This window comes from Electrona antarctica (genome assembly GCF_951216825.1).
Source record: "Electrona antarctica genome assembly, chromosome: 16".
Taxonomy (NCBI): Eukaryota; Metazoa; Chordata; class Actinopteri; order Myctophiformes; family Myctophidae; genus Electrona; species Electrona antarctica.
Genome location: NC_136797.1, coordinates 41,125,547 through 41,139,919, shown reverse-complemented (window position 1 = coordinate 41,139,919; position 14,373 = coordinate 41,125,547). Strand labels below are relative to the sequence as shown.

General features: G+C 43.1%; 1 protein-coding gene across 1 annotated transcript; it reads right to left on the bottom strand.

Moving 5' to 3' along the window:
- Positions 1-6,562: 6,562 nt before the first annotated feature.
- zbtb7c (zinc finger and BTB domain containing 7C) lies at positions 6,563-11,823 on the bottom strand (the record flags this gene model as incomplete). Its single annotated transcript, XM_079524080.1, is given in 5 exon segments — positions 6,563-6,605; positions 6,607-7,200; positions 8,839-9,530; positions 10,751-11,238; positions 11,602-11,823. Coding segments are annotated over 5 exon segments (2,034 nt in total). The 5' UTR covers positions 11,819-11,823.
- Positions 11,824-14,373: the final 2,550 nt, after the last annotated feature.

The window sequence follows — 14,373 nt, the reverse complement described above, 5'->3', positions numbered from 1 at the left end:
ACTCACTCACTCACTCACTCACTCACTCACGCACTCACTCACTCACTCACTCACTCACTCACTCACTCACTCACTCACTCACTCACTCACTCACTCACTCACGCACGCACTCACTCACTCACTCACTCACTCACTCACTCACTCACTCACGCACGCGAAGCCCTAAGGAAGGGCTACTCGGGCCTGCTGTGCTAACAATGTGTGTCAGAGGGTCATCGGAGTGGTCAGTGATGAACAGAACACAACATAAAAACCACAGAGCAAGGTCATCGGGTCAGGAGGAAGTCACACCTCAGGAGGCTTGTGCTCAGGAGGAAGTCACACAAACACGGCTGCGTGCGTGCGTGCGTGCGTGTGTGTGTGTGTGTGTGTGTAAACAAAACATGCACACCGCATTCGCACGGCTATAGCTTTAGTAGTGAGTAGAGAGACACTGTCTGGTAATCAGAAGGTCATTGGTTCACCTCCTGGCCCCATGCAGTCTATCTGTGTTGAAGTGTCCTTGAACAAGACACTTAAGCCCTAACTGCTCCTAAATGGTTTGGTTCCATTTGTACACTCTCAGAGTTATGAGTTGGAGAAGAACCACTGTGCTACACTAAATGGAACACAGCCTTCTTTAGTATCATTGGTGAACTGATAAAATAAGCCAGCTGGCTTCTTCCTTTCCTTGCATTGTATTTTTGTTTTTTGATATGTATTGTCTATATTTTGTACTACATGCTAAATAAATAAACCAAACCATAAACCAAACCACTGCAAGACGTGTGAAAGTAAGGAAGAGGCCCAATTTCTTTCCAACATGGCTGCTGCTGCATAGAGCCTAGTTAGTATGTCGAATGCCGTACAAGCAGCATGATGCTGCCGCACCTTGTTGCAGTGAAATCAGTTACACATCATATGGTCTACTACTCTAATAATACTTGTTTAAGTCAGAATTGTGTCTGCATGGCCTTTCTGGAGCAGCTGCTGCTGCTAGAGACCCACCCTTCCCCACATGAAAGGATGTGCAGCCTCTGCCTCTGCACTGGGGTCCATGTTTTCTTTCACCACAATGTCTTCATGCTGTAGTATGAGAGAGAGAGAGAGAGGAGAGAGAGAGGAGAGAGAGGAGAGAGAGAGAGAGAGAGGGAGAGAGAGAGGGAGGAGAGAGAGGAGGGAGGGAGAGAGAGGGGGGGGGGAGAGAGAGAGGGAGAGAGAGAGAGGGAGAGGGAGAGGGAGGAGAGAGAGAGAGAGAGAGGGAGGAGAGAGAGAGAGAGGAGAGAGAAGAGAGAGAGAGAGGGGGAGAGAGAGAGGGAGGAGAGAGAGGAGAGAGAGAGAGAGAGAGAGAGAGAGAGAGAGACTTTCTTTTACAAAACATGTAATTATGATTCATGTGTGTCATCCACTCTGAGAGAGCTCATCACTCATCGTGGGAATGGGGATATTTTTTCCTGTATTTTTTGTTTTTATGTGACGTGCACAGTAATTACAAGGTCCTTTACACAAACCATTACAAACATTGTTTCACTGTTATAGTTTGAATTCATGGCGATATTGACTGATTGGTTTTGCTCTTGCACAAAGCTGAAAGATAACCTGTGAAAACATCAGCAGGCAATATGTCTGATAAATTAGCTGAGGTTCATTCATACTACTGTAGTATGCAACGTTCAAACTCCTCTCAGGCATTAGTCTTTGGCGCCACCCAGAGGCCTGAAGCCGTATCAGGACAAAATAATAAATTCACCATGAATGACTCCCAGTCCTTTTGCATTGGTGGTCACAAATATTAATATTAAAGGTTATTTCTATGTTATGGTGTTGGACCACACAACGTTTTAACTGCACTTTTTAAATCAACATTTCAAAAAGTATGAATGTGTAAAACAATAGTTGAGTTATGGCCTACTGGCACTTTACATTCAAAGTTTGGCTATCGGCATGAAAATACTTAACATGAGGAAACCGTGTAGGAGAATAACTTTAACTACCGTTTTTTTTGTGCAAACATGGTGCAATATAGCTGTTTATACACTAGAGGTCAGGATACTAAAATAGATTTAAATAATCACTTGCAGAGACCGTTTGTTGTTTTTCCACATTGCATGGAAGAGCAACATCATATTTACACATAATCATATGTATTGTTGGACAATGCCGTGCTGTGACCTCCTGTGATATCCTGGGTGGTGCATGTGTGTTGTTGTTGCATCTGTAGCCTATGATGAGTAGAATACAATGTGTAGATATGAAGTGTCGTCAGTGCCCTCATTCACATCCTTACAATCTAGATAATATAAAACAAAATAGATATAAATTATTCTAGAATAATTATTTAGAAGTAGAATTTATTTAGAGTACTTTATTTATTATTCATTGATGGATTTAATTTACTTTGTATGATAGATACTATGATCTATGATTAGATACTGGTAATTAAATCTAATTCTTTGTACTTTATCTCACGTGAAATCTGGAATGCTTTTTTGTGGTCTCTTATTTGTATAATGTGAATGTATTCTTTTGTGAATAAATAATCGGGGAACAATATTTCAATTTTCCAACTGAGCTAAAATACCCAAGAACATTTATGTGACAAACCTATTTATCGCACACACACACACACACACACACACACACACACACACACACACACACACACACACACACACACACACACACACAGGCAGACAGTGCCAGACACACACACACACACACACACACACACCTTAGTCAGTTTAAAGAAATGTTACACTTGGCACAAAACAAAACTTCAACATTTAGTGTCTTTATAAAACAGATTTGCAAAATATAGCCAAGGCTCGTTCATTTAAATATGCATAAATAGCAAGAAAATATTTTCCCATTTCAATTCAAATAATCTTCGAATAACAATTTTATACATAAATCAAAGAAAATATGAAAATAGGGTTAATCCCTTTTCGATTTGTTACTGCGCAATTACACGAGCAGTACATAGCTATAAGCGGCAGTCGATTAGTCCGAAATGTACATCTTAAGACACATAATTCAGGAACATTAAAACAAGGCTTATTCAAGTTTGTGAAATATCAAATATCCACAACTTTTTAAGGATTTTTCAAAGTCTTTTTGGAGCAATATATATATATATTTTTATATCATCAGCAATGAAACAGCAATTAACACCACCATGGCCAAATGTTTGTCTATATACAATAGTGCAGAGAAAAAGCTTAATTCATAACAAGGCAATAAAAACGTATAAACACATTTTCAAATCTCATGATTTGATCAAACTTCAAGTGGGTTCTTTCAATTTGTATAATCTTTCAATTAAGTGTATTTTGAAAAACGTAGTAGTTGAAGAGTGCAAATAATATGATGGCTTTCATGAGGAATATCAAATTAATGTACGGCTGTTACCCATGAAATAAATAGTTAATCTGAATGTGTTAATTTAGCTGTTCAGGGCCCACAAAATACAAGGAATCACACACTTTATAATTGTTACTTTACTAAGACACAAATTCTAAACACACAACACATTGAATGGAAAAAATATATATGGCCAAGTAAAGGGAATGAATATCTTGAGGGGATGGATGACAGGATGGATGAAAATGAGCAAAATATGGACCTGGATGAATTAAGAGTAAAACCGTTCTAATCCACAATAAGTAATAACTAATTGTGAGACCTGATGTGAGCTTTTTTCAGTGGTGGAAAGTAACTAAGTACATTTACTTAAGTACTGTACTTAAGTACAATTTGGAGGTATCTGTACTTTACTTGAGTATTTCCAATTTCCATTACTTTTACTTCTACTCCACTGCAAATATTGTACTTTTACTCCACTACAATGATTTTGAAAACTTGAGTTACTTTGCAGATTTTGATTATTATTACAAAACATACATTATACATTTCGGCCATTTGAAAATAGCCGATCTACAAGCTCACAATGCGTTGCATCAGCTCACAATGCGTCGCATCGCACAAGCTCAGTTAGATTGTAGATCGGCTATTTTCAAATGATTATACATTTGAAAACTTGACATGGGACATTCTGCATATTGAGTACTTTCTACTTTTGGTACTTTAAGTACATTTTGATACCAATACTTTAGTACTTTAGACGACGGGACTTTTACGAAATAGTTCTATATTGCAGTATTGGTACTTTTACTTAAGTAAAAAATGTGAGTACTTTTTCCACCACTGGCTTTTTTACCCCCAGTCTAAAAGCAATAACCAGCATGATCGAGAGAGAGAAAAAACAAACACACAAACAAACAAACAAAAATATATTCAACAGGTAGTTTAACTTTGAATGACCCAAAGAGTATAAAAACGATATCTATGCTTGCCGATCACTCTTTCTCAGGAGCTTATGGAAATAATGCATCAAATTTGCATTGGAATGGAGTTGAATTGTCGGGTGACCTGTTGCACCTGGCAAGGTGTCTGAGGAATCTTTGAAGTCAGAAAGCAGAGGTCTAAGGGGATCAGTCTTTAGCAGCAGGCATTTGGCAAAGTTCATTGGACTTTATGTGGTGATGTCGGGGCCAGGAGACACTAGTCATTTAGATGGACGTGGTCCACCTGTGTCCAACAGTTTAAATGGTGGATTACAGCAGTGGTTCTCAAACATTTTAATTTCACTAACCCTCCCATAACTCAAGAGTTACTGACCTGTAAGGGTTCCGTTTGCTTACTAACTGACAATAATTTATCGGCGGGAATCCCTGGAAACCCCCCGACAAGAACTAGTGGATTACTGCGTAGATTTCAATGAACCCGCAGTCAGAGCCATGCCGATTCCATTATCTTAAAGGAAGACACATTCAGGCTGAAGCAGTAGATCATCCATTCCACATCCACGGTGTTGTGTGGACGTAGAGAGCTCCTGAATGAGTCCTCCACAACATGGATGCATTGTGCGCTGACACTGACTGCGTTTACATGGACAGAAATGTCTTCATCAGTGATTCCGACATAATGGACGGAGAAAAAACGAATCCTTGTTTACATGCCTCAAAGCATTTCATAGGAATAGGCCTACAGTATATATTACTTTTCCCCTGTTGATTTTTCCTACCAGAGACAAACCAACCAGAGCGAACCCAATCAGAATACATTTACTCGCTGATGTTTTCCTGTTGGATCAGAATCTCAAAAGGTTCATATTCTAACCACCCCTCTCAACCCGAATCCCTCCCGATCATCAGACAGGATCCAATTGAGGTGTTCACGTGACATGAGGCATTTTTATTCAGATTCAGCTGTCATTCTGAATAATAAGAGGACTATTAGGGTGCATCTAAACCGATTGTCTGCAGTGATTGTCTGGAGTGATTCAACTGAATCTTATCTTCGTCCAAGAACCTATAGTTTCTGGAGTTATACAAACATTTCTTTTAAACATGGCATGGGATTCAGGCCATATTTTCATCAGTGATCCTTGGCCTATAGCAGTGGGGAGGAGAATGGGTTTATTCTGAATTTAAAACATCACTTGTTTGTTGCCTTAACTGCAAATAATAAATAATAAAATATATAAACAGATGGGTCGTGAGGACAAACATGATTAGCATAGGCCTACTGTATATTCAGAAATGAAGTACTTACAGCAATTTTGGAATAACTGCCATACCATACTAATTGCAGTCATCATCAAAACTCAGTGTGCTGAAATATTATGCTTTGAGATTACACGTGTGAAATTAATGGATACATGCACGGAAATGGTCTTTTTTTTAATACATTTACAGGAACAAAGTTTCCCTATTATGGCACTGTGTGTGCCATGAATAAACAGGCTTTCGCTGAGTGATTTCGAATGATTCAATATCTTTATGACTTCCTCAAGCCAGTCTCAGGAAATGTTTCTTTTCTGGGAGAACATTAGTGTGAAGTTTGAGTGTTTCTTCGTGTTTTTCTTTCTCTGTCACTGATTTTTTTTTATTTAGCTTGAGATTGGTCAGAGACCGAGACGGGAGAAAGGAGACCTGCTGCTTTAGTCACTATCCTGATTGTGTTTTGCTCCTTATTATGTGTGATGATCTCTATTAGCCACACACACACACACACACACACACACACACACACACACACACACACACACACACACACACACACACACACACACACACACACACACACACACACACACACACACACACACACACGTGCGCCATACTGAGGCTAAAAGGACTGAAAAAAAGCACTCTGGTCTGAAAACACCTGGAAAACATTTGCAACTGTACTCTATTTACCGTAATACATGTTGTGAGATCTACTGATTCTAGCCACAACAACAGTTCATTGAAATCACCTCTCTCCATGAAACCTTCAATAGCTGCTTATAGCCTCCTTAAACCCTATATACTCGGGTGACCGAGGCCCCCCAGGGATCTGTACTAGGTCCACTAGCATTTCCCTCTATACGCCAAATCCCTTTGCCGAACATAATCAATCTACAAGCTCACAACGCGTCGCTTTGCGACATGTTTTGGGCTTGTAGATCAGCTATTCTTCACTGAATATCGGGACTCGACACATTAATGTGCCAGCCTAGGCCACACAATGATGTTTTAGTTCAGCCGACTGGTTCAGGGAAGCGCAGCGCACGCTCCAGCCTCAGTCCACGTTTCAGAGGTCGCCTTAAAGAACGGAGAGCGGGTAAGCACCTCCTCTCCGGCCAGTGCAAAGGCAAAAACGCCTCTCTGCCTTTCCGCCCCTGCCCTGTCCTCCCCCGCTATGATGTGTTTCCTCTCCGCTATGCGTTCCTCCCTGCCGGCGGCATCCACGCTCTTATATCTGAGGCCCCTGTTGCCGTGCAGGCCGAACATCTCCCCCATCAGTTCGTGACTCTTGACCCTTTGGAACGTGGGGCCGCCCAGCCTGCCCTCCTCGAACCGACTGGCGGCGGAGGAGGCCGTCGTCGGTGGACACAGGAAGCTCGCCGGGCCCGGAGCGGACGTCCTCCAGGCGGCCGGCTTACGGCCCCGCCGGGGGCGGGACGTCCGGCAGCTCTGGCGCTTGATGTGCCGGTGCAGGTGGTCGGAGCGCGTGAAGCTCTTGTAGCAGTGCTCGCACTGGTAGGGCCGCACGCCCGTGTGGATGCGCAGGTGGTTCTTCAGGTCGTAGTTGTGCACAAACTTGGAGTTGCAGTGGAGGCAGATGTACGGGCGCTCGCCCGTGTGCTTCCTCATGTGGATCTTCAGCTTGTCCTGTCTGTTGAAGGAAGGAGAACAAAACGTCTGCTCAGTTTATTTGGCCAGAACGTTTGGTGATGCCAATACTTTATAAGTATATTTTGAATTCAGGACTTTTACTTGTAACAGAGTAATTCTATATTAGCACTATTGATACTTTAACTTTAAAGTACTAAAAGAGTACTTTTTCCAGCACTGGTGTTAACAACTTAAGCGAGACACCATTGTGCATACAAAACAAATCGCAGATCTTCTAAGCTCTGTAAGTTTGTAGATCGCATCACTGGCGTACGTGTATAAATTAAGTATATAGCCGTAGGCTAGGACGCCAGAGTTGATGCCAATTATTGTAAATACAATATTTCTTTGCCATTTTGTATTCCACATTTGAACGAGACTGATAATGTGTCTCAAGATTGTCCATACAGTAGTTGTATAGTACTGGTGTATAGTACTACATGCCCAAGCAGTACAGGACGTACTGTAGGTGTCTGAGGCATTACATTAATACATAGAAACCACCTCGATGGGACTTTCCACTTCTACGCTACGTATGTGTTGTTCACATGAGGTGAAAAAACGATAAGAGCTTAGCTGCAAAAACATGGGGTTCTTTGCTTTTGCTTCATAAATTATATATATTTTTGCTGTAAATTATGATTGTTTCCTGTGGCTTACTAAAAGATAGTCAAGCGCAGCCAGACAATCGGAGATCTCCGCCTACCGATAGGTCGTTTGGTGACATCTAAATTTAGTGTAGTGGCTAAAACTGGGTGGAAACAATTCTGAGAATATATACAGTATACGAAATAACTGCATTGCAGAACCAATGAAATTACTTTTGGGGTGGCCTTTCGTGTTGGGACAGTGATATGAGTTTGTTTTCAGAGCAGTAGGTTTGACTGCGCTGTTTTTTCTCTGTAGCGTTCTAGCCACTAGATTGAATTTAGATTTCACCAGACGTAGGTGTAGATCTCCGATTGTCTGGTCGAGACTAACTACTGATCGTAGATAATGAACACGAGTCCCTGATTGTAAACAGTAGTAACTTATTAACTAAGTAGATTTATTTAAGTACGATTTTGAGGTATTTGAACTTTACTTGAGTATCATAATCATAATCTTGTACTTTTTCTACATTTATTTGAAGACAAAGTTTCTTTGTAGATTTTGATTATTATATTTCTTTCCACATTTAAAAATATGTGACATTATGCACATTGAGTACATTTACATTTGGTACTTTAAGTAGCCTACATTTTTATGTCAATACATTTGTACTTTTACTCAAGTACATTTAGAATTCCAGACTGCAGTATTGATACTTTTGCTTAAGTAAAAACAATCACACCCATGTGAAGTGAGGGGCGCTCTTATCATCATACATCATCATAGCATAATTCGGTGCTCAACCAATCAAATCATCACAAATGTCATTCCGGCCAATCACTTTTGGCGTCTTCACTTTTCTGCCGTCACTTTTATCTTCAATATGTACTTTGCTCAGCCAATCAAATCATCGCTATGGGGTGATCAGCCAATCACAAGCCAATGTTTGTGTTTACACAAACCCGGAAAGCTGGTCATAGGAGGGGCTCAAAATTGGAGTACTTTTTCCACCACTGGTTATACTAAGTGAGGTTTTAGTAGTAAGTACCTGGTGAATCGCACTTCACAGATGGTGCACATGTATGGTTTCTCTCCCGTGTGCGTCCTCATGTGCCGAGGCAGTTTCCCAGCGCCCTGGATGACCTTGTTGCAGATGGGACACTGCTGCGACGCCTTAGGCTTCATCTTCCTCTCCTCCTCCAGCTGCCAAGGAGGGAACAGCGCCCCCAGGTGGGACGCCGAGCTCAGGAAACTCAAGTAGGAGCGGAAGTCGGCCTCGTCCTTGATTTGGCCCAGCGGGTGGCCCTCCGCCGACCCCGACCCCGGGGCGACCGCGCCGCCCAGTCCAGAGCCGACAAACTCCTTCAGGAAGTCGCCGTGAAGCAGACCGGTCGGAACTTCCTCTTTCATCTCCTCCTTTATGACGGCTCGCTTGATAGCCAGGTCGAGCGGTCTGGAGTTCTCCAGGTGGCTTCGTCCAGAAGCGCCGTAAGGGTGTTGTTGAGGCCTGGCCGACCGAGGGCCTCCCATGTGGGACGATGGCGGGTGGTGGTGGCCGCCGGCGTCCAAGAGCTGCTGGGGGAAGCCGGGGAAGTCCGTGGCCCACATGGAGGGGTAGAAGCCGGGCAGGAGAGGGGAGAAGTTGGCCCTCCTGTCCAGCACTGACATGCGAGGGCACAGCCCTTCCTGGAGGAGGGACTCGATGGAGAAGTCCTTCAGCGCCCGGCTCTCCATGCTCTCCTACAACACAGCACAGCACAACGTCAGACAGTACGCAAACACAACATGGACCATTCACTGCCCCTACCTGTATATTTCCAAATAGTAGCCCTGTCCTAAATATCCGCCCGGTTCTTTCTAAAAGCCTGGCGTCTGACACCATTTTGCGTATTAAACGCCCTGTCCAAATAATATACCCCCCCCCCAAAGAAAAACATGGGCTATTATTGCAGTTTCTTCAGCCTAATTTGGGTCCGACCAGGCTATTATTGCACTTTCTTCAGCCTAATTGGAATTGTAACCAAATAATGGCCCGGTGCAGGCCGGTGCAAAAATAAATCAAAACCTGCTGCAAATAGCCGAAAAACTGTTCCTTTTAACACCCAGGGTCCAAAACGATTTTGTGTATTTGTGTACTATTTGGAAATATACAGTATTTATTTTAACCTTAAAGCTGCAATCCAAAATGTTTTCATTAATAAAAGGTTATGTTAAACAATGTGTATGGTACATCTGCAGTGGTTGGAACAGGTTGTCTCCCTACTCGTCCATTGATACATTTAGGCCCTGCTGTTGGATCCACCTATGGGTTGTACCTATGGGTTGTACCTATGGGTTGAAGCATGTAAGTGCAATATCTCCCGAGGCCAAGACGAGGTTCTGTCTTGGAACAGCGGTGGAAATGTGGTCTTCCACTCGGGAGATAGAGGTTTGAGTCCTGAGTAGGACATGAAAGTTATGGACACAACGTAATGACTAAATCAGTGAATGTGGCAGACAGTATTTCTCAAAGCGGGGTCCAGGGAACCTTAGGGGCTCAAAATTGACCCTTACAGTTCTGTAACTCTGAGAGTTTTCAAATGGAACCAAATGGTTTAAGGATCCATTTGGTTCCATTTGTACACTCTGAGGCTCCTTTTCCTTCTCCTTTCCACCAAAAGAAGTTTGGTTCTAGAACTGGTTCCGTTCTAGATTCTTGGAACCTTAGTGCTTTCACGGAACCGGCGGCCATGTTTTGGTTCCAATTCCGAACCAACTTTTAGGGTCTTCTGAACCAATTAATTTAAAGTGGAAACACTCTCTGAACTGGTTCAATATTAGGCTGGGAAAGAAAGAACAGAACGGGTTCAACCCTGGTGAAAATTGGGCCTTTACTACTTTCAACCTATCAATAACGGCAGAAAAAGCAACAAAAAATAAATTGGGCCTTTAAGGAGAACCAAGGAAATCATGATTATGACCTGTTTTCCACACATGTTGTCCGGGGACTGGGACTGGGAGGAGTCTCTGTGGAGGTCGTACTGGTACTGGGAGGTACTGGGAGGACTGGAGTCTCCTCTCTCTCTGGGCGTCCGCTCGCCCCTGCTCCCGGACGAACGCGTCGACCTCTCGCTGGCGTTGTCCTCCTCGTCCTGCTCCTCCTTCTGTGAGCCGCCCTCTTCCTCCTCCTCCTCTTCCTCCTCATCCTCTTCCCCTTCCTCTTCATCGTCCTCTCCTTCCTCCCTTCCTCCTCCTCCGCCTCCACCTCCTCCGTCGTTCATGATCTCCAGGCAAACGTCGATGATGCACGGGATCTCCAGCATCTGCGCCGCGTTCAGGATCTCCTTGACGTTTGACGCCGTCACCGTGAGCGTGGACGTGTAGGCGAACTCCAGGATGGCCGTGAGCGACTCGGACGCCACAAAGTCGATCTCGTACACCGCCGCCGTCTGGTGGTGGTCGCCGCTGCCTAGGGCTGTCACCATTACACATTTCAGTTGTCACACTAATACTTAAGATTAACAATTTAGTTGTGTTTTTGGAACATACAGTATGAATACAATTTTAATTTGTGTTTGCTTTTTAGCCTTCATAATCACAAATTGCACAGGGCAGATATGACATATATCATTATTTCTCATATTATTTTAGAATTCATTTCTTCAGGTTTTTAATAGTGGAAATAGCTGATCTACAAGCTTACAACACGTCGCTATTTTTGGAAAATGTCCGTACATTTGTCAACGTGGAAACGATTATGACGAAATAATTGCGATCATCTCAAACAATCGCGATTAGGCGACCATGTATATTAATAACTGACAGGCCTTACCACTGCCGTCGGCCGTGGCCACCGTGAAGAGCTTCTTGAAGTACTGGCTACAGGCGGCCAGCACCGAGCGGTGCGTCCGGTACTCGTGGTCGCGCACGATCAGCACCACGTCGCAGAGGAGGCCGTCACGGCGCTGCTCGTTGAGGCTGCACAGGACGTCACTGCTGTGGTTGGGGAAGGGGATCCCGATCAGGTCCTCTTCTCTGTGGCGTGACATGCCGAGTCTTCTGAACGTCGGATCGCTCCCTATAGGTGAGGGACAGAAAGAAAATACCCGTCACTACAACTGGAATACATTTGTAACGATAGGTTGCCATTTGTTGCACCCAAAAAGTTGCACACACACGCATAGTGTGCGCTCTGAAAATCAGGCCTGCATTGGACAGTTTGGCAATTCTGGCATAGAAGCCAGAAGGGCTGACAGGTCATGGTGCCGGGGATGAGCCAAAACAATAAGAAAAAGTAATAAAAAAAGACATAGTAGTGTCTTTGGGCCGGTGAAGACCACAAATGCCAGGGTGATTTCCTGTGCCAGTCCGTGCCTGCTGAAAATAGCCGATCTACAGTACAGTACAAGGATGCAATGGGATTCTCTTGTAGATTGTCTATTTTCACCTCTCTCATATTCATGTCTGTTTGACGTTTCATAGCTTCTCTGAATCATTAACAGGAAATGTGTACAATTTCAGTAACAAGTTAATTCCCCCAGCAGTGAAAATGACAGGTAATCCTTCACGCAATCTAGTATTTTCTGTTTAATAGAATAATGCTATGCTATGCAATTCCCACATGATTTTAAAGACATGATGCTAAAGCCATGTGCCATGTAACTTGATATTATTTTGTGTAACATAGGATGCATAGTTCATTTCGAAACAGTGCAAAGCATCTGGATCTAGCGATTTTGTTTTGCATACACTAAATGTAAAAAAAGAGGTGCAAGAAACCTTTCACCCACTCTATTAGACTTGCAAACTTAATAAACAATACATCAAATGTCTTTGTTCCATTTTATAGCCCGTCAAACAACAAGGGAGGACTGATGGTGTATAGTTCCTGCTGCTCGGTCTCTCTGTTATCAGATATGAGCAAAAAAGCATGTTTATATCTGAAGTCTGTAGAGAGAAAAAAAATGATAGTGTTGTGGCAAGAAATGAAGAGGGGAAACAAAGGAGGTCAGATTGTACTCTAGATTTAGTATCCTGTCAAAAAAAACTAAAAAAACGCTTTTTTTGCACTATTTCCAATCCCCACTCTCCTTCAAAGCAGCCACTTCAACATCCATTTCTTCCTTCACACAGGAGATATTGTCTTATTTCAGTCTTTTCTCTCTCTCTTTTCTTCCCCCTCTCTGAATTCCACAGCTGTCTGAGTTCCTACCTGTTGATTCACTACTAGTGTTTACAGTGGAGGGTAAGAAGTGCCGTTGGCAGCGTGCTCATTCATTCACGTCCTATGAATAGAGCATAAACTTAGCCCGTCCACACTCGGCGGTCACCGGAGGCATGTGTGGATAAATACTTTGAAGCAGCAACCGGGCTCGCCACAGCTGCATTGTTGTTGACAGGCTCCAAAAAAACCAGTGGCTTCCCGGCCACACATACTTAGGGTCGCGGCCCGTTTCTGGGTCACGGGACCCATTTTCTTTGTGGGTCACGATGAGTATAAATAGCATATCTACAAGCTCTCACCGTGTCGCAATGGGACACGTTGTGAGCTAGTAGATCTGTTATTATCACTATCTCTGAAATGGGGCTTAAAGTGATTCATTCATAATGTATTTATTTTAAGTTTGGCTCCTGCAGGGGAGACACCAAACTTCTCTCTTGGATCTGGAGCTGAAAACATTTTGGGAACTATTCAAACGGGAGGTAGACCGAGACACTCGCCTGTTCTCGCTGCTGCACAACAGGCATGAGAGACAACTCTTCCAGCGGAATAAAAAGCCTTTATTTCGCCCAGGTATACAAGTTGGAGACGAGTATTCGACGAGTGTAGTTTATTCTTGTCGATCTTGTTGCTAGGGAACGGTTGCTATGTTGATGCCACCGATGCAGTTTAGACGTAATTGAAGAAAGATTCTATAGAGGGGGTGGTGGTTTCATTATAAGATATCATAGACCCACAGACTTAATGATAAATCTACTCTACAAGTACCATTAAGCATAATGAAAGATTTGCCGTGGCACTGAAGCAAATGTTGTACTTTTGTTGTGCGCCGGTGTCGCTTAAGCACGATGAGATCACTTTTTTTCCCCCAACACAACCGACATTGCTTAGTTCAAGTATACATTAGGCGTAACAGTTGATAGATAAATAGTATAATAACACATTTACAATGCCAGGGAAGTGTTTTATAGCCTCCATAACGAAGTGTCCAGTGTTATCCTATTATTATGTCATTAGATTTGTGTATATTAGGATACCATATGGTGTCCAAGAGGATAATGCTGCATGGCACACTAAAGTCCCCTACAAAGGCTAAAGGTGTCTCCCTTCACTTTCCTGAGTCATATTGGATAGTGATGTTGACACCAGTCATACTTAACCACTCAGAAACCACTTAAACCCTATACTTAGTCGACTGGCATCCCCCCAGGGCTAGACGCCCCCTTGTTTTTGCTCTATACTAAAATATCTTCACAGAAAATAGCCGATCTACAAGCTCATAACATCTCATGCTCAAGCTGGTGTTGGGAGCTTGTAGATCAGCATTTTGTTTGCTGTGAATGATCGCCCCCAGAATAGGGGTGCTAGGGTTCATGTGAGCAC